This window comes from Hippopotamus amphibius, chromosome 1 (assembly GCF_030028045.1).
Source record: "Hippopotamus amphibius kiboko isolate mHipAmp2 chromosome 1, mHipAmp2.hap2, whole genome shotgun sequence".
NCBI lineage: Eukaryota > Metazoa > Chordata > Mammalia > Artiodactyla > Hippopotamidae > Hippopotamus > Hippopotamus amphibius.
Window position 1 is genome coordinate 184,654,272 of NC_080186.1, and position 16,585 is coordinate 184,670,856.

Below are 16,585 nucleotides of genomic sequence, written 5' to 3' on the forward strand. Positions count from 1 at the left end.
CAGCCAAGCTGTTATCAGTTTTTGCCTGGTCATCAAAGAAACATGAGGTCTTACATTATCCTAATGGAAGATTATGCATTTTGTGTTGACTAACTCTGGATACTTTTCGTCGCGTGCCACTTTCAGTTGGTCTAATTGGGAGCAGTATTTGTGGGAATTAATTGTTTGGTTTTCCAGAAGGAGCTCATAATAGAGGTCTCCCTTCCACTCCCACCATATATACGACATCACCTTCTTTGGATGAAGACAAGCCTTTGGTGTGGTTGGTGGTGATTCACTTAGCTTGCCCCACGATCTCTTCCATTCCAAATTAATGTACAGTATCCACTTTCCATCACTCATCACAATTTGTTTTAAAAATGCAAAGTTTTCATTATGTTTAAGTAAAGAATTGCATGCAGAAATATGGTCAAGAAGGTTTTTTTCACTTAAATTATATGGAACCCAAACATCAAAGCAATTAACATAACCAAGCCGGTGCAAATGATTTTCAGTGCTTGATTTGGATATTTTGAGTATGTCGGCTACCTCCCATGCGGCATAACTTTGTTCTAAATTAATGTCTTAATTTGATTGCTGTCAATTTCAACTGGTCTACCTGACTGTGGAGCATCATCCAGCGTGAAATCTCCAGCACGAAACCTCACAAACCACTTTTGAAACGTTTGATCAGTCACAGCACCTTCTCCATACACTGTGCAAATCTTTTTTTGTGTTTCAGTTGCATTTTTACCTTTCTTGAAATAATAAAGCACAAATATGCCAAAAATGTTGCTTTTTTCTTCCATCTACGATATTAAAATGGTTACATAGAAATTCACCAATTTTGATTTTTTAAAAAATGCACACTATGACAGCTGTCACAATGCAATCTAACTAAATTGTTTGCATGAAGTTAAAGACAACTAAGTGATACTAGAGCCATCTTAAGGAAAACAAAGAACAAAGTTTGTGTCAGCCATACACTGGACTACTTAGTAACAAGGATCTCTCTTGAACAAACCAATTTTTTTCTATAGCAAATTTACAAGAATAGCAACATAAGCAATGGTAATTGGGTTGTTGTTAGTCCAGATATGTTGATTATCTCATAATTCACTGAATGAGTTTACTCTACAGGCCATTTCATGCAGAAACATACAAACAACTGTAGCTTTCTTGAAATCACTTTCCTACTTATGGCTCCTCTTCCTCAGAAAGGTACCTAAGAGCCCTTGGTAAATGTTATCCTGTGACACAGGAAAAATTGGCCAATAAATTTAAAACATGTCATCACGCCATAAATCATCAACATTCATGAAACTCAAACCACAACAAAATCTTGACCAGACACCTTTAACTTTTTCTGAGATATGTTGGTGTCTTGGATTAACATTTGAGTTTATTTGTAACATATTTTAGTCATAACAAGTGCTAGCAATTTGCTTCCTTTATAGGCACAATGATTATTTTTCTATAACATCTATGTAACAGTCATATGTGTTTCTCTAATAGGTAGAGTGACCCAAACTCTGGTTGAAAGTATGAAGGCTCTGGTGGTAAAGCCATGTGTGAGACACATAACACTGCTGTTCTTATGGGATTATAGTTTAGCATGGAAAAAATAAACAAATAAAATTGTACATAACAACAAGAGCAACAAAGAATATTAAAGAGATCAATTGGACAAGGATAGAGGAGGCAAGGACTTCTCAGAGAGAAGATGGAATGGTATGAAGAGGGCAGCTTTGCAAAGATTGGGAGATATTATTCCAAGCACAAAGCAGATTGTATGGGAAAATGAGCCTGTTATTCAAGAATCAGAAAGAAGGCCAAAGTGCTGAGATACCCAATAAACTGTGTGTGTGGTTGGGGAGCATCTCTACTTCTTACTTCAAATTTAGTTTAACCAGAGGCTTTGCTAAGGCTGTAGAACACAAATTTTATTTTTGTTAAGATGCAGACCACCAGACACCAGAGAAAGATGAGTGGCTATGATGGAGACAAGTCCAGCAAAAAATGTTGAGCTACATAATGGGAAAGGGGAATCCTACCTGAGCTACTAATGGACACATTTTATTGCCTACTTGTACTTTAATTTCCTAAATGTCTAAATCATTGAATATAGAAACTGTCTACAGTTTCAACTGTTTTCTCTGTAGCAAACTTGTCCACCCGAATATCTACTGATTCACCTGAGCTTCCCTTGTCTTTCTCTCTGCACACACTTTATTCCTTCCTAAACACCAGTACCTCAAGAAGAGGGAAGGTCCTACAGACCTCTGATTTTCTTATGGAACAAATTATTCTTCAATACTCTTTAGCAGATTATGCCCCCCAAACCAAGCTGTTTCTCTTTTAATCCCAATGTTATCACTTCACAAAATATTCCATCTTTCCCAGTTGAATAATGAAAACGGATACCAATATTGCAAAAAGGGATTTGGAGAATGGCTTCCCCTTACCACATTGCACTTAATAAACACAAATAAACCCATAAAGGAGAAACAATGGAAAGTTGGTTGAGCAAAGTCTAGGAAATGTTCTCCAGAGAAATGTAGTTGGCCACAAAAATACTATGGAGGTTGGAGCGAGACTTAAGACAGCTCTCAGAGAGAGTTAATATATGTTACAATCATTACAGTTGCATTGAATTCCTCTCAGTCAGCCAAGGGAAAAACTGTAGGTAGTTGAAATGCATCCGGAAGACAGCTGCTTGGACATGTCAGGAAACTAATTAAAACATTCCAGGCCCCCAGGTAGAGAAGGTGAGCTGAGCATGTGAGAACCATGCTGAGTGTGAGAAGGCAGGAATCACAGCAGCTACTCTCTAGTCAGCAGTGGTTCCCTTCATCGCAAGGGCAACAACAGGCCGCAAAGGAGCATGGACCACAGAGCAACTGACGCCTTCTTTCAAAGGGAGCCTCCACAACGGACACAGCGATGAGATCTGGGGGTAAATATGCCACAGATCCTCATCGTGACAGATAAGCTCTCTGCAACTGTCTAGTGACAGACTGCTTGTTAATGACTAACTTGTTAATGAGCAGGACAACTGAGACGTGAGTGCTGATGCCGAGTCAGAGATCACATCTGTCGATCTGTTCACCCTGAAGTGTTTGTCCTTCACAGAGTTACTACTGGTTTTCCTTAAATAACGGTAAAAAAAATGTACATGCCATATTTGAAGCAGATATTAACAGAAGAGCTTTCTTTTCAATAAATCCTAGGATCAGGAAGTGCCACCTAAGCTCTAAAATGCCCTGACACATGTACTCTCAGCCAACGTATATGTTAGACGTGTTAGAAAAAAGTGTCCCTTAAAATAATTTATTCTCTTTAGCCTGCTGACCCTATAATCACCATGGATAACTACTAAGTGGCATGAGACATTATTCCCTGCCAGGAGGTGAGTAGTGGAAGCGGATTTTTGATGAGTTTTAATTGGTTTTTGAGCTTGAAGTGTTAGTTGAACTGACGTTAAATAAACAATTTCAACACAACATTGTAATAAGTAAACTATACTTCAATAAATAATTTAAATAAGCAATTTCAAATAACCATCAACCTCCACAAGGTCAATGAATGAATTTCCTCAAAAACTTGGGGAATTGAATCTGGCTGTAAACACACAATGCACTGTGGAGAGACATCCTATGGTCTCACAGATTTGACTGTGGTCAGGTGCAAAGATGCATGAACACTTAACTGGCTTCTGCCAGAAAAATCAGGCTTTGCTCAGCTAGACTGAAGACATATATAGAAGAAAGTCGGATAAAGAAGTGGAGAAAAAAGAAATCACCTTGAGAGAGGTCTAGAGAGGAGCCATAGACTGATGAGGACATCAGTACCATCAGTACAAAGGCAAGCATCAAGATGGTCACAGACTGTACAGAGTGCCCTTGAACCCAACTTTCTCCCTCTGGTACATACACATGCACTCATCTGCAGCAGCATCATAGGTATATGTCTTCTCTAACCCTCACATGCCTTTCATTACACAAACAGGACTTTTTTTTTTTGGTATATTGTAATAAAAGTTCATGATACTTTATATTAAAGTGAAACAATTAGGTGGTTGACTAACCAGTCACGCTGAGAAGCCTGCACACGGCAACAAAGAGTAGCCCCCACTCACTAAAACTTGAGAAAGCCCTCGTGCAGCAACGAAGATCCAACAGCCAAGAAATAAATTAAGTAAAATAAAATACTTTAAAAAAGCAATATTTGCTAAAGTAATTAGTATATAAAATTATCAAGAAATAATCTGTTATCTGTTATATGCTTAGCACTCTGAATATATTATAATGAATACATCAAAAAATGAGGAGGTGTCTTCTTTAGGAAATTTATAATTTGCTTGTTGAAACAACTAAAGCTCATGGTACAATATTCTAAGCACAAAAATATTGCAGAGAAAGAATAAAGTATGGGAGTATGAGAATGTGTCATAGATAAGCTGGACTTTAAGGGCTGAGTAGAATGTACCCAGACAGGGGATATAAGGAGTGCATGACAAGGGTGAGAAAGTGAGGATGTTCCCTAAGCAGGAGGAGTGAGGAACACATCAAACTCAATTTGACAAACCTGTAGTGGGTACACAGTATATTCCAGACCCTAGGTTAATCTCTAAGAGTACATTGATGAACCTAAAGGCTAGTGGTGGGACCACTTTTACATAAGTGGGAAGATATGAGGAAGGTCTGCTTCAGGGTAACAGTGATATGGATATTCTTAAAAGCCAAGTAACAAAGCACAGTGCTGTCTTTGCAGGCAATAGGTTTGAAGCTGAGACATTTTATATGATAAACCACGCAAAAAAGGGTAACAACCACAGTGTATATGAATATTATTAGCTATAAACAATTAAAAGGTGTATCACCACACACTTGTCAGAATGGCTATCAAAAGACAAGAAATAGCAAGTGTTGGCAAGGATGTGGCAAAAAAAGGAACCTTAGTTCACCAATGGTGGGAATGTAAATTGGTACAGCTACTATGGAAAACAGTATGGAGATTCCTCAAAAAATTACCAACAGAACTGTAATCCAGCAGTTTTATATCTGGGTTTGTATACGAAGGAAATGAAATCACTAAGAGATTATTTTTACCCCCATGTTTATTGTAGCATTTTTCACAATAGCCAAGATATGGAAACAACCTAAGTATCCATCAACAGATGAAAGGATACAGAAGATATGAGATAGATAGATGATATAGATAGATAGATAGATAGATAGATAGATAGGCTATTATAGATAGACTATTATACAGCCTTAAAAAATGAAATCCTGGGAATTCCCTGGAGGTCCAGTGATTAGGATTCTGCACTTTCACTGCCAAGGGCCCAGGGTCAATCCCTCGTCGGGAAACCAAGATCCTGCAAGCTGTGCAGTGAAGAAAGAAAGAGAGGGAGAGAAAAAGAGAGAAAGAGGAAGGAAGGAAGGAAGGAAGGAAGGAAGGAAGGAAGGAAGGAAGGAAGGAAGGAAGCAAAAGAAGTCAATCTTGACATTTGCAATAACATGGATGAACTTTGAGGGCATTATGCTAAGTGAAATAAGTCAGATGGAGAAAGGCAAATACTGTATGATTTCACTTATATGCGGAATTTACAAAACCCTAGCTCAGAGAACCAATTGGTGGTTGCCAGGGGCAAGGGGTGAGGAAATGAGAGAAATAGGAAGATGTTGGTCCAAAGATACAAACCTCCAGTAATAAGATAAATGTCTTGGCGTTATAATGTACAGCATGGTGACCATAGTTAAAAATACTGTATTGTATACTTGAAAGTTGCTAAGAGAGTAGTTTTTTTTTATTTTCCCACCACATACACAAAAAGGTATAACCATGTGAGGTGATAGATGTCTTTTTTTTTTTTTTTTTTTTTTTTTTTATTATTATTTTTTTATTTTATTTTTTTTTGGGGGCACACCAGGTTCAATCAACTGTTTTTATACACATATCCCCATATTCCCTCCCCTCCTTGATGCCCCCCCCTCGATTCCCCCCCACCCTCCCTGCCCCAGTCCTCTAAGGCATCTTCCATCCTCGAGTTGGACTCCCTTTGTTATACAACAACTTCCCACTGACTATTTTACAGTTGGTAGTATATATATGTCTGTACTACTCTCCCGCTTCTTCTCAGTTTCCCCTTCACCCTCCGCCCCCTCCCATACCTCGAGATCTCCAGTCCATTCCCTGTATCTGCTTCCCTGTTCTTGTCACTGAGTTCATCAGTACCATTTTTACATTCCGTATATGTGAGTTAGCATACAATATTTGTCTTTCTCTTTCTGACTTACTTCACTCTGTATGACAGATTGTAGTTCTATCCACCTCATTACATATAGCTCCATCTCATCCCTTTTTATAGCTGAGTAATATTCCATTGTATATATATGCCACATCTTCTGTATCCATTCATTTGTTGATGGGCATTTAGGTTGCTTCCATTTCCTGGCTATTGTAAAGAGTGCTGCAATAAACATGATGGTAGATAGATGTCTTAACTAATCTGTGAGGTGATCATTTTGTAATATATACATATATTAAATTATCACATTATACATCTTAAGCTTACAGAAGGGTATACATAATTATATGTGATAAAGCTGGATAAAAAGAAAGGTAAACTCTTTTCAGTGGTAAGAACTTCTAATATAACAGTGGAAGATATAAAGGAAGACACAGATGTCAAAGATATTTTTAAAAACCACTTCATGCTTGATTATTGTAAAGAGATGAGCTAAAATGACCTCAAGATTTGCATTTTCAGAGTCTAGAAACTGGGTACCCAAAATATATATACATAGATTATTTTTTTTCTGGGAAAAAATGGTTTTTATTTTTCTACCTACAATGTTGAAGTAGAAAAATTCTTTAGTTAGCTGAAAACATGTGAAAAGTAAAAAGAAAGATACAACGAAATGCCAGTATAATAAAATAAAAAGGATAGAAGGGAGTATTTTTTGCATCATTACATTAATTATATTTGCTTTTGCCCCAGGACCTTGTGATTGTGTATGTATAAATTTTCATACCTGCCCTCAAAAAATGTCCAGGTCTATGTATGCAAAAATAATTGAAAATAGGGCAGACTTTCAAGAAGGCAATTTCAAAAGGTAAATTCCACTCACACTGTTTGTGAAGAAAAACAGCCCATATAAACAGGATCAGCAAAGCAATTAGCAGAGACATGCAAATCAAATCTACAAGGGGAGATCACCTTGCACTGGACTAAAACACCACCAACAAAATTTACATTGAATAAATGGCAGAGGGGGCATGGAGAAAAGGAAATCCTTTTATGGTACTGGTGTGATGTAAATGGTAACAGCCACTACAGAGAACATTATGGAAGTGCCTTTAAAAGGTGAAAATAAAGCTATCATATGATCTGACAGTGCTACCCCTAAGAGTATATGCAAAGAAAAACTCCAGAATTCGAAAAGACACCTGCACCCAAGCATGCACTGCAGGGCCATTTACAATACCCAAGATGTGGAGACATATAAAATGTCCATGGACAAATGAACAGATAAAAAAGAAATGATTCATGTACCCAATGAAATATGACTAGGCCTTGTAAAAGAATGAAATAATGCCATTTGCAGGAAAACTGATAAACCTAGAGAAATCATACTAAGTGAAGTAAGTCAGGATCAGAAAGACAAATATCATTGTGATATCACTTACATGTGGAATCTGAAAATACACACCATTGAACTAATTGAAAAAATATAAACACGCTTATTATATAGATTATTATAGAGTGAATACTCATCAATCATCACCAAGGCTGACTCATGTGCAGTTACACAGCGACCCACACTAAGAAGGGCCCCATGGTTGATCTAATGTCACTGTCTTGAGATTTTTAATAATTTTTTTAACAAGGGACTCCACATTTTCATTTTGCAATAGCTCTGCAAGTTATGTAGCCCATCCTGATCACCACCCATGTCAAGAAACAAAAAAATTGCCACACTTTAGAAGCCCCCAACCTGTCCCTTCCCAATTACAATCTCTTTCCTCCCCACAAAGATCATATCTATCCTGAATGTTATGGTAACCACTTCATTGCTTTTCTTATAGTTTCATCACCTACATATGATCCTGAATACTGCAGTTTAGTTTTCCTGCCTTATGAGTGTCTCACATTGTTGCTCATCAATAAGATGGAGTATACAGAAGCTACTAAAAATTTTTTTAAATACCAGATGGCTGAGTTTTATGGTTTTATTAACATAAAATGTGCACACTAGCTCTCTATTCATTTTCTTCGCTGCGTAGCCTGGCGTTGGGATTGGTGATTCTGATGGCCAGCTGGGCTGCTCTTTCCACAGTGGCTTTGCGGTTCTTGCAGGAGACATTGTGAGCAATCTCAGCACAGTAAGATTTGTTGCACATCAGCAGCACTTCAAGCTCCTTGACACTGTGGACCAGGAACTTCCGGAAGCCGCTGGGCAGCATGTGCTTTGTTTTCTTGTTACTCCCGTAACCAATGCTGGGCATCAAGATCTGGCTGTTGAATCTCCTGCGTACCCTGTTGTCAATGTCTCTGGGTTTCCGCCAGTTCCACTTAATCTTGACATATCGGTCTGACGGGTGCCGGATGAAATTCTTGGTCCTCTTTTTGACAATCTTGGGCTTCACCAGGGGTCTGAGGGTGGCCATGATGCTGAGTAGGAGATGGCTGCCCTAAAATTTTATTTATGAAAATTACAGGGAATGGAAATAGGAAATTCTTTGTTCCTGACAAGATGGCTAATTACCATAGGCTCTTACTTCTTCCTCCAACATAACCCTGAAGATAACACATAGAAAAGAGCCATGAATGAAGCTAAGGCATTAATATGAAACAAAGGGAGGAAAAGGCTACAACATCCCAGGTGGCATGCTGCAATAGTGCACCTAGTAGATAGTGTTCCTGCACAAACACTGAAAAAATGATCACACAATGTATATGTCTGATAAATGTTCAAGGAAAAATACCTTGTTCAATAAAGGCACATAACGGGGATTTGACCAAGCCTGAAATATCGGAGAAGGCTCCAGGAGTAATATTTGCTCTGAGATCTGAAGATGTAGACTGAGGTGAGCCCTGCTGTTGGAAGAAGCACATCTCAGCTGAAGGATTTTAAGATTGTATGCAGCAAGTAAAGAGGAGGTGTCAGACAAACCTGGACAGGCAAACAAGGGTCAGATCAAACAGACTTTATGCCAACAGCAAAGATTTGAAATAGGTCAGTGATGTAATCTAACTTGGTTTTAAAGGGTCACTTGAGTTGCAGAAAATAGATTGGAATGGAAAAGTGGAAATGCAGAGACCAATTAGATGGCTACTGAAGTACTCCAGGTAGAATGCGAGGATGGCTTGTCTAGGGCAGTGACAGTGACGATGGAGAGAAACAGATTGATTTGAAAGGTATTAAGAAGGATAATGGTCAGTTGTGGCTGTGGAAGGTGAATCAGAGGGATGTATCCAGATTAAGAATAACCCCCTAGCTCCTGGCATATGCATGGTACATATGATAAGAGGTACATAAGAAGAGATAGGACAGCCTCATTCTTAAGCCATGACTCTATCTGAAGGTCACGACAACCTATGATCTCTGATAAACAAAGATTCCTGATCCCTGGACATTAAATAATAATAATTATAATAAAATACTTAATGCAAAACAACTTGAGGAAGCTCTTTAAAAAGCATTGTATACATTCTGAACTTTTACTGGGTGCCTACAATTGTATGGAGTATTGGGTAATATTGAGAATGATTATGAGACTATACACAGAGATCTTCCTTACTAAAGGAGAGGGATTATGTAGAAGATTATGACTTTGTACAGCAACAATTTTTCAAAGACAATATGAGCATCACTTTTCCTTAAAAGGCTGCAGATGTATTCTGTATGAATTTAATACTTAAGCACTAATCATTAATAATTCAGGAGTTCCCATAATACCACTATTCGAATAAAGCAAGATAATTTCCATAGCATCAGTGATCAGTGTTTAAGCGAAGGAGATTCACTTTATCATCACAAGAGGGTGGAAGGTGATCAGTCTAACACGCCAGTGTGTTAGCCAAGGTCAAGTCACCCTTTAAAGTTTCCTTTTGTTCTAATAGCATGTCCCTTATAGACACAGGCATTTCTGACTTGCTGCTTCTGCTTCTCCTTGCATGATAAATTAAATTCCCTTAGCACCAATTATTAATTTAGTAATTATCACCAAGCAAAAATTTTTTTTAATGTCCAGAGGATGTGTACTGTAGGTTCACAGCTGTAGATCCAATGTAGTTTATGAACTCATTGCCAGTGAATTAGGAGACTTCCATATGCTCAGAGGCCATTATTTGAACCCAAAATAAAATTTCTAATTATTCCCATCCATAAAATGTCCAGCAGAATGCTATGCTATGTTAATTTTAAGAATCTAGAGTAATGTAACAGATGTCATGAGTGGGCTACCACCCAGGAGGGACAAAATCCTCCAGTGAAGGAAGCATTCTTTTTGGCAGTATCATATTTCATTACTTATGAGCTCTTATCACTGAATTAGCAACAATAGTCTATTATTATGATGCCCTCTCTGTCCCAGACTCTGAACCAGGTATTTTCTATGAAATATTGTTTAATCCTTACAACAACCTTATTAGGTAATATATTATCTGCATATTACAAAGGTAAAACCTGAACACATTGGGAAACTTGCCCCAAGTCACACAGATAAGTAAAGACAGAGCCATAAATTAATACCTTGTCTTTGGACTACAGAATCTCTATAGGAAATAATGCTAAGGAACAATTGGTAACCTGTGTACATCAGAAATCTTAGACGTAGAAAAAGAAATCACCCAATGACAAAGATTTTCAATATGATTTTCACCTCCAGTCAACTTTTGATCATCTCAGGATACAGAAAACAGTAATCATCTAAACAATGGAAATCATGGGAAAAGCTCCAAACTTGCTTCACCAGTTCCTTTTCTTACATAGTATAAAAAAGTGTTTATGGGATGTCCTTGGTGGCAGAGTGGTTAAGAATCCACCTGCTAATACAGGGGTCACAGGTTCAATCCCTGCTCCAGGAAGATCCCACATACTGCGGAGTAGCTAAGCCGATGTGCCACAACTACTGAGCCTGCACTAGAGTCCGAGAGCCAGAGTGCCGCAACTACTGAGCCCACATGCTGCAACTACTGAAGCCTGTGTGCCTAGAGCCCATGCTCCACAACAAGAGAAGCCATCACAATGAGAAGCCAGCGCACTGCAATAAAGAGTAGCCCCGCTCGCCACAACTAGAGAAAACCCACGTGTGGCAATGAAGACCCAATACAGCCAAAATAAATATATAAATAAAATTAATTAACTAAAATAAATTTTTTTAAAAAAGAAAGAAAAAAATAAGAAACACAAGGAGAAAACATGAAAAAAAAAAGTATTTATGTTGCAGAGAACTAATGCCACAAAGATCTAACATTAACTATAGGGAAACAATAATCAAACAGAATTAACTATGCATTTTAGAAAATGACTTCAGAAAATTTTCATTCTTCCTCTTTCTCCATGTCCAAACCAGGAATCAGATATTTTCTCAAGATATAATAGTACTGACTAGTACCAAATTTTCACCATTACTTTATTTCTTGATCATTTTATTGTCAAAACTACTTGCTTTAGAATATCTCTGACACATCCTCCATTTTCCCTTTTTGGAATTTTTGGTTTTTTATTTTTTTATTTTTTTGCCTTTTCATAGAAACCTAGGCTTAATATAAAACTTAATTTAAAACTCATTAATGCTCTATTATATAAACATTGTTTCTCAAATGTAATCTCTTAGGATCCTGGCCATTTTGAAAATTACCCTAGTCTGGGAGCAGCTCTTAAACAATAAAGACTGTGTAGGCACATGGTCCCTTTTAATATCATTTCCCTTGTTGTTTTTTGGAATAGAAATGTGCCACAGTCAAGGTTCTCCCTACTTCTCCTTGATCCACCCACAGTATTAACCCTTACTGCATCAAATTAAAGGTTACTAGTGGGGCTCTTTTTAATTCACTAATTTACATTTTGAAATCTGTCCCTTTCCCAATATCAGAGGATATAGGAGTCAGATCTGATCTGAGCATCCCTGTTCAATTTAGTTCAAATGATGTTGTATCTAGAAGATATTCTTTTATCTGTGATGTAGAATTTAGCTGTTTCCTACTTTCCTCTATATTTTTTCCTCTATATTTGATTCTTTTGTTCATTTCTGTGGCTTCAGAGCAAGGAATAAGGCAAACCTACTCTCATTCTACCATCCTTCCAGAAACTTCTCTGATTTGAATATTTAAATACTGTACTTTAAAGGGCATACAGTGGATACAGTACTTTAAAGGGCATAATTATTGCTCTATGAGCTCATATTCAAGTAGATGATACAAAGTAACAAACAAAAAATCAAATATTCATCAAAATGCTGATTAAATAATGCATATTTAAATAGATAGAGGTATGTACTATGGAATTTGTTTTAAAAAGAAACAAAAATGCAAACATCTAAAGTCTCTTCTGATATTCATTTTTCAGAGTACTTACCCAAGATTTGTTCAAAATGTGAACCTTTGACACAGGCATGAGAAATCACATCACTCACTCCCTTATTAAAAATTGGCTTAATAGGAGTCTTGGTCTTCTCTACATTACACTAGGACCCTATAAGAACACAGAGATAACAGGGAGGGTAACTGCCTAACCTGTACATACTATAGATAAGTATTGACTAACTGGCATGGTGAGTAGATAAGTAAATTTGTTTGAACTATGAGCAGGAATCACAAATGAGGGTTTTCACACAATTTAGGAAGAGATAACTTAAAGAGCAGCAGCAATACTTTTTTAGAATATGAATTCCATGGTTAGGCACTACTTATTAACAATGTCTGGACCACAGTATGAACTAGGCCCAAGACCACTTGGCCTGGGTCACCAGACTACCCCATAACTCTTGTCACAATGGACTACTCATTCCTTTCTATGTTGCACAAAATTGCCTTTCGCCACAAAAGTCTCTCTACCTGAACATTTCTGATTCTGCTTGTCAATTTTACCCATTACAGTGTCCAATGTAAGCACTCTCTCTTCCATGAAGCCTTTATCATTTTTTTCTCCAGTAAAAATTAACCTTTCCCTACTTTGCATCTCTATTTTTCCATCTGCCCTATATCTTCATTCATCAATTGTTATTCAGCATCTACTATATGCCAAGCCCTATTATAAGGATTATGAATACAGTACTTTAAAGGGCATAATTATTGCTCTATGAGCTCATATTCAAGTAGATGATACAAAGTAACAAACAAAAATAATTTAATTTCAAGTGCAGTTTGGTGCTATGAAGAAAAATTAAACTGGGTAAAGAGTGAGATGAATAGAATGACCATATGGAAAGGGTTGGGGAAGACCTCTTTGACTAAGTGACAACTGAGCAGAGACCCAAACATAGTGAGGGAGCGATCACGGTAAAATCAGGGAAGAGCCTCCCAAGCACAGCGAACAGGTGCAAAGACCCCACAGCAGGAATTAAATGCTCAGCATACCATACTTAAAGAACAGCAAAAAGATTAGTGTTGCCTAGAATATTGGGGGAAAGTGGGGTAGGGAGTGGAAGGAGATGAAGGTTAGAAAGACAGAGGCCAGGTCAACTACAGCCCTGTAGGCCATAGTAAGTACTTTAGTAACAAGGACAGCATCTCCAACTGCACCAGACATCTCATCATCCTTTTCTTTGGTGAACTCTTACCCTCTCCTGTATGGTTCTGTTAAATCTCCATCACAACACCCTGCCTGTTCTCCTGCTACAAAGTACATGGCCCAGGTCAGGTCCAGCACTGCCTCCTCTCATCCAGTCCCCAGAGTAGATGGTCATGTAACTCAAGCAAGGTCAAAAGTTTTAACAATTGCATTGCTACCTTGTGCCAGGGGCTATCCGCATTCCATTTACCACCAGTGATGAGAGTCCTCGTTGTCAACCAAACAGTGCATAACCCAGATCCAAAATCTTACACCAGCATCTGCATTTTTGGATCACTCCTAGCACCAACTCTGAGAAGGATAAAGTCATGTAGGAGTGTCCCTGTGATAAATACCTGAAAAGGAGAAGCAAGGAAGCAGAGTTGGGCAGAGGGAGAAGATGAGACACAATGCAATCTCAATGGAGGTCTAAGCCCTCTTACAGAAAGTCTTGCAGTTGGAATACCCTTCAGATGGTCTCAAGTTGGGACCAGAGGCCTAAACATTTATATTCCAAACATCAGTCACTGGAGATGGGCCACCCTGGAAAGCAGGCATGGCTTGGACAAGGCAGTTCTCTTCAGCTGAGGCAGTACCCACAAGGGGCTGACATCCGAGGGCATTCTGCCAGCAGCCCACCCAGTATGGGGACCCGTTTCCTTCCTAAACAGGTATCTGGGTAACATGCCAGAGTGCCTACATAGAAATTATGACTAGCAGTAAATAATGCATTTTTATGATAGTATTTTAAAACACATATGCAAATGCATACACAATGAAAATGTCAATGTTCAACTATTATGTTAATGCTTAAGTTTCAACTATAAAGCCCTCAATTCAACCTGGAGGGTTGTGATGATAATATACAATGAGAGACTGAAGTGCCTCATGCTGTCAGGGAGGGAAAAATTTCCCCTTACTCCTCCCTCTTGGTTCTTTTGGCTGGTCTAATAATTAAATTGACACAAGGCAGATTAACAGGAGGGGGAAAAAAAACATTTAATTTTATATGTAGGGAAGTCCCATAGATATAGGACCCATAAAAGTGACCAAAGCAGGCAGCTTTTACACCTTTTAGACAAAGAAACAGTAAATTCGTGAAGAAATGGCAAGACAAAGGGGTTTTGGCTTGGGGTAGTAAATTAGTAAAGAAGTAACAAGGTTTGTTTATACAGCCTTCTTGGCCCAGAATCCCCTGTTTCTAGTGATAAGGATGTCTCTCCATCCTCTGGTACAGGGAGGGTACCTTTCACATGGGAGATTTATTTCCTGCTTTCAGGGGTACAAATGGAGATCAAAGTATCCTTCTCGCACCAGCTGAGTCTTTGGACTTTAAATAACTTTAATTCAAAATGATTAATATGCCAAAGGGCATATTTTGAGGCAGCATGCCCTAAGCCCCATCAATGTCATGCCTGGTACTCAGGAAATGTTTTCAAATTAAATCTAATAAAACTTGACCGTTAACGCTCCAATTTGAAAATACACATAAATCCAATATCACAAACAGATGTTTATAAGGAGTCTTATACTATAGAAATTCAATAAAGTTTCATTGAACAGGACACGGTTTTGACTGAAAACAGAAAGATTGAAGAGATTTTTATGAAGGGTCTGTTTACAAAGGAGGAGTCAGGGTTAAGGAAAAACAACAAGGGAGAATGAAGCACCTTATGACTGGGAAGAGCGGGAAGCTAGTACCACCCCTACACCCGACAGAGCAAAGGAAAGAACAAGAAGTCACTGGAAACCAGAAAGTTCCAGCTGTAGGAGAGAGCTATCTGACAGGAGCTATGGCTTTTAGCAGAGATCAAGGACACAGAGAACTTGCCCAGTGACCTACCAGACAGACATAGGGAAGTAAACTCTCAGCCCACTATCTTCTCATAAACTTCCCATTTCTCGCTGTTGCTTCCCATTGGCCAAGCCCAACAAGAACTCAGAGGACATAAAAGCCAGGGTCCTGGGCACAAAGGAGAGTGATCTGTAGAGTCAAGGACTATCCATCATAATTGCTTCACAACTGCTTACTGAAATGTAAGATGCAACATTGAGTTTTAGATATAGTTAGATATGTTTATCAGTGCAAATGAAAAGGTTCTTCTTTTAAAGGACACTTTATTGACTCAGTATTATTAGCTTTACTGGAAAGAGGTGTGGATGGTTTCTGCCTTGGCCAGAGTGTGGCTGAGGATATTAGCAAAGTTAGAAAGGACTGGAGGAAAAAAAAGAGAACAGGAAGTGGAGGGAAAAACAACACATCTTTTGGAGACTCAGGCACTTAAAAACTTTGGAGGGGGAGAGGGGAATTCCCTGGTGGTCCAGTGGTTAGGACTCGGTGCTTTCACTGCCCTGGGCCTGGTTTCAATCCCTGGTTGGGGAATTAAGATCCTGTAAGCCACGCAGCGTGGCCAGAAAGAAAGAAAAAAATTGGGGGAAAAGAAATATGGAAGGGTTATACTCTAGAGAGATGGGTCCTGAGTACATGCCATGGCTCTTCTTCATGCATTTGTTTAGTGGTCTGTATACAAGGGGTGCTGCAGAGAATCTGTAACAGTCACTTTGCCTGAGTAGTCTCCCCATTTGACTTGGGTTTTCTCTCTCTTCATGTCTGAGAACTCCAAACACTGGTACTTATAGTACGTTCCTTATGTGTCATCAATACTCCATATCCACACATTTATAGGGTTACCTTTGGCTGTGGAAAGAACATAAAGCACATAATTGTAAGGTCTGTGAAGCGGGTAGGGAAGGTTAGTCATAAGGAAGGCTCTGGGAAAGCTCCCTCCTTAACCAAAGCCTCTCAGCATTACTAGGACCCC

At 38.5% G+C, this 16,585-nt stretch overlaps 1 protein-coding gene across 1 annotated transcript; it reads right to left on the minus strand.

Moving 5' to 3' along the window:
• Positions 1-8,211: 8,211 nt before the first annotated feature.
• Positions 8,212-9,284, minus strand: LOC130854426 (60S ribosomal protein L32-like). The gene has a single exon (XM_057737215.1). It carries the CDS (start codon positions 8,653-8,655, stop codon positions 8,248-8,250), a length of 408 nt encoding a protein of 135 aa, XP_057593198.1. The 5' UTR covers positions 8,656-9,284; the 3' UTR covers positions 8,212-8,247.
• Between the last annotated feature and the right edge of the window lie 7,301 nt (positions 9,285-16,585).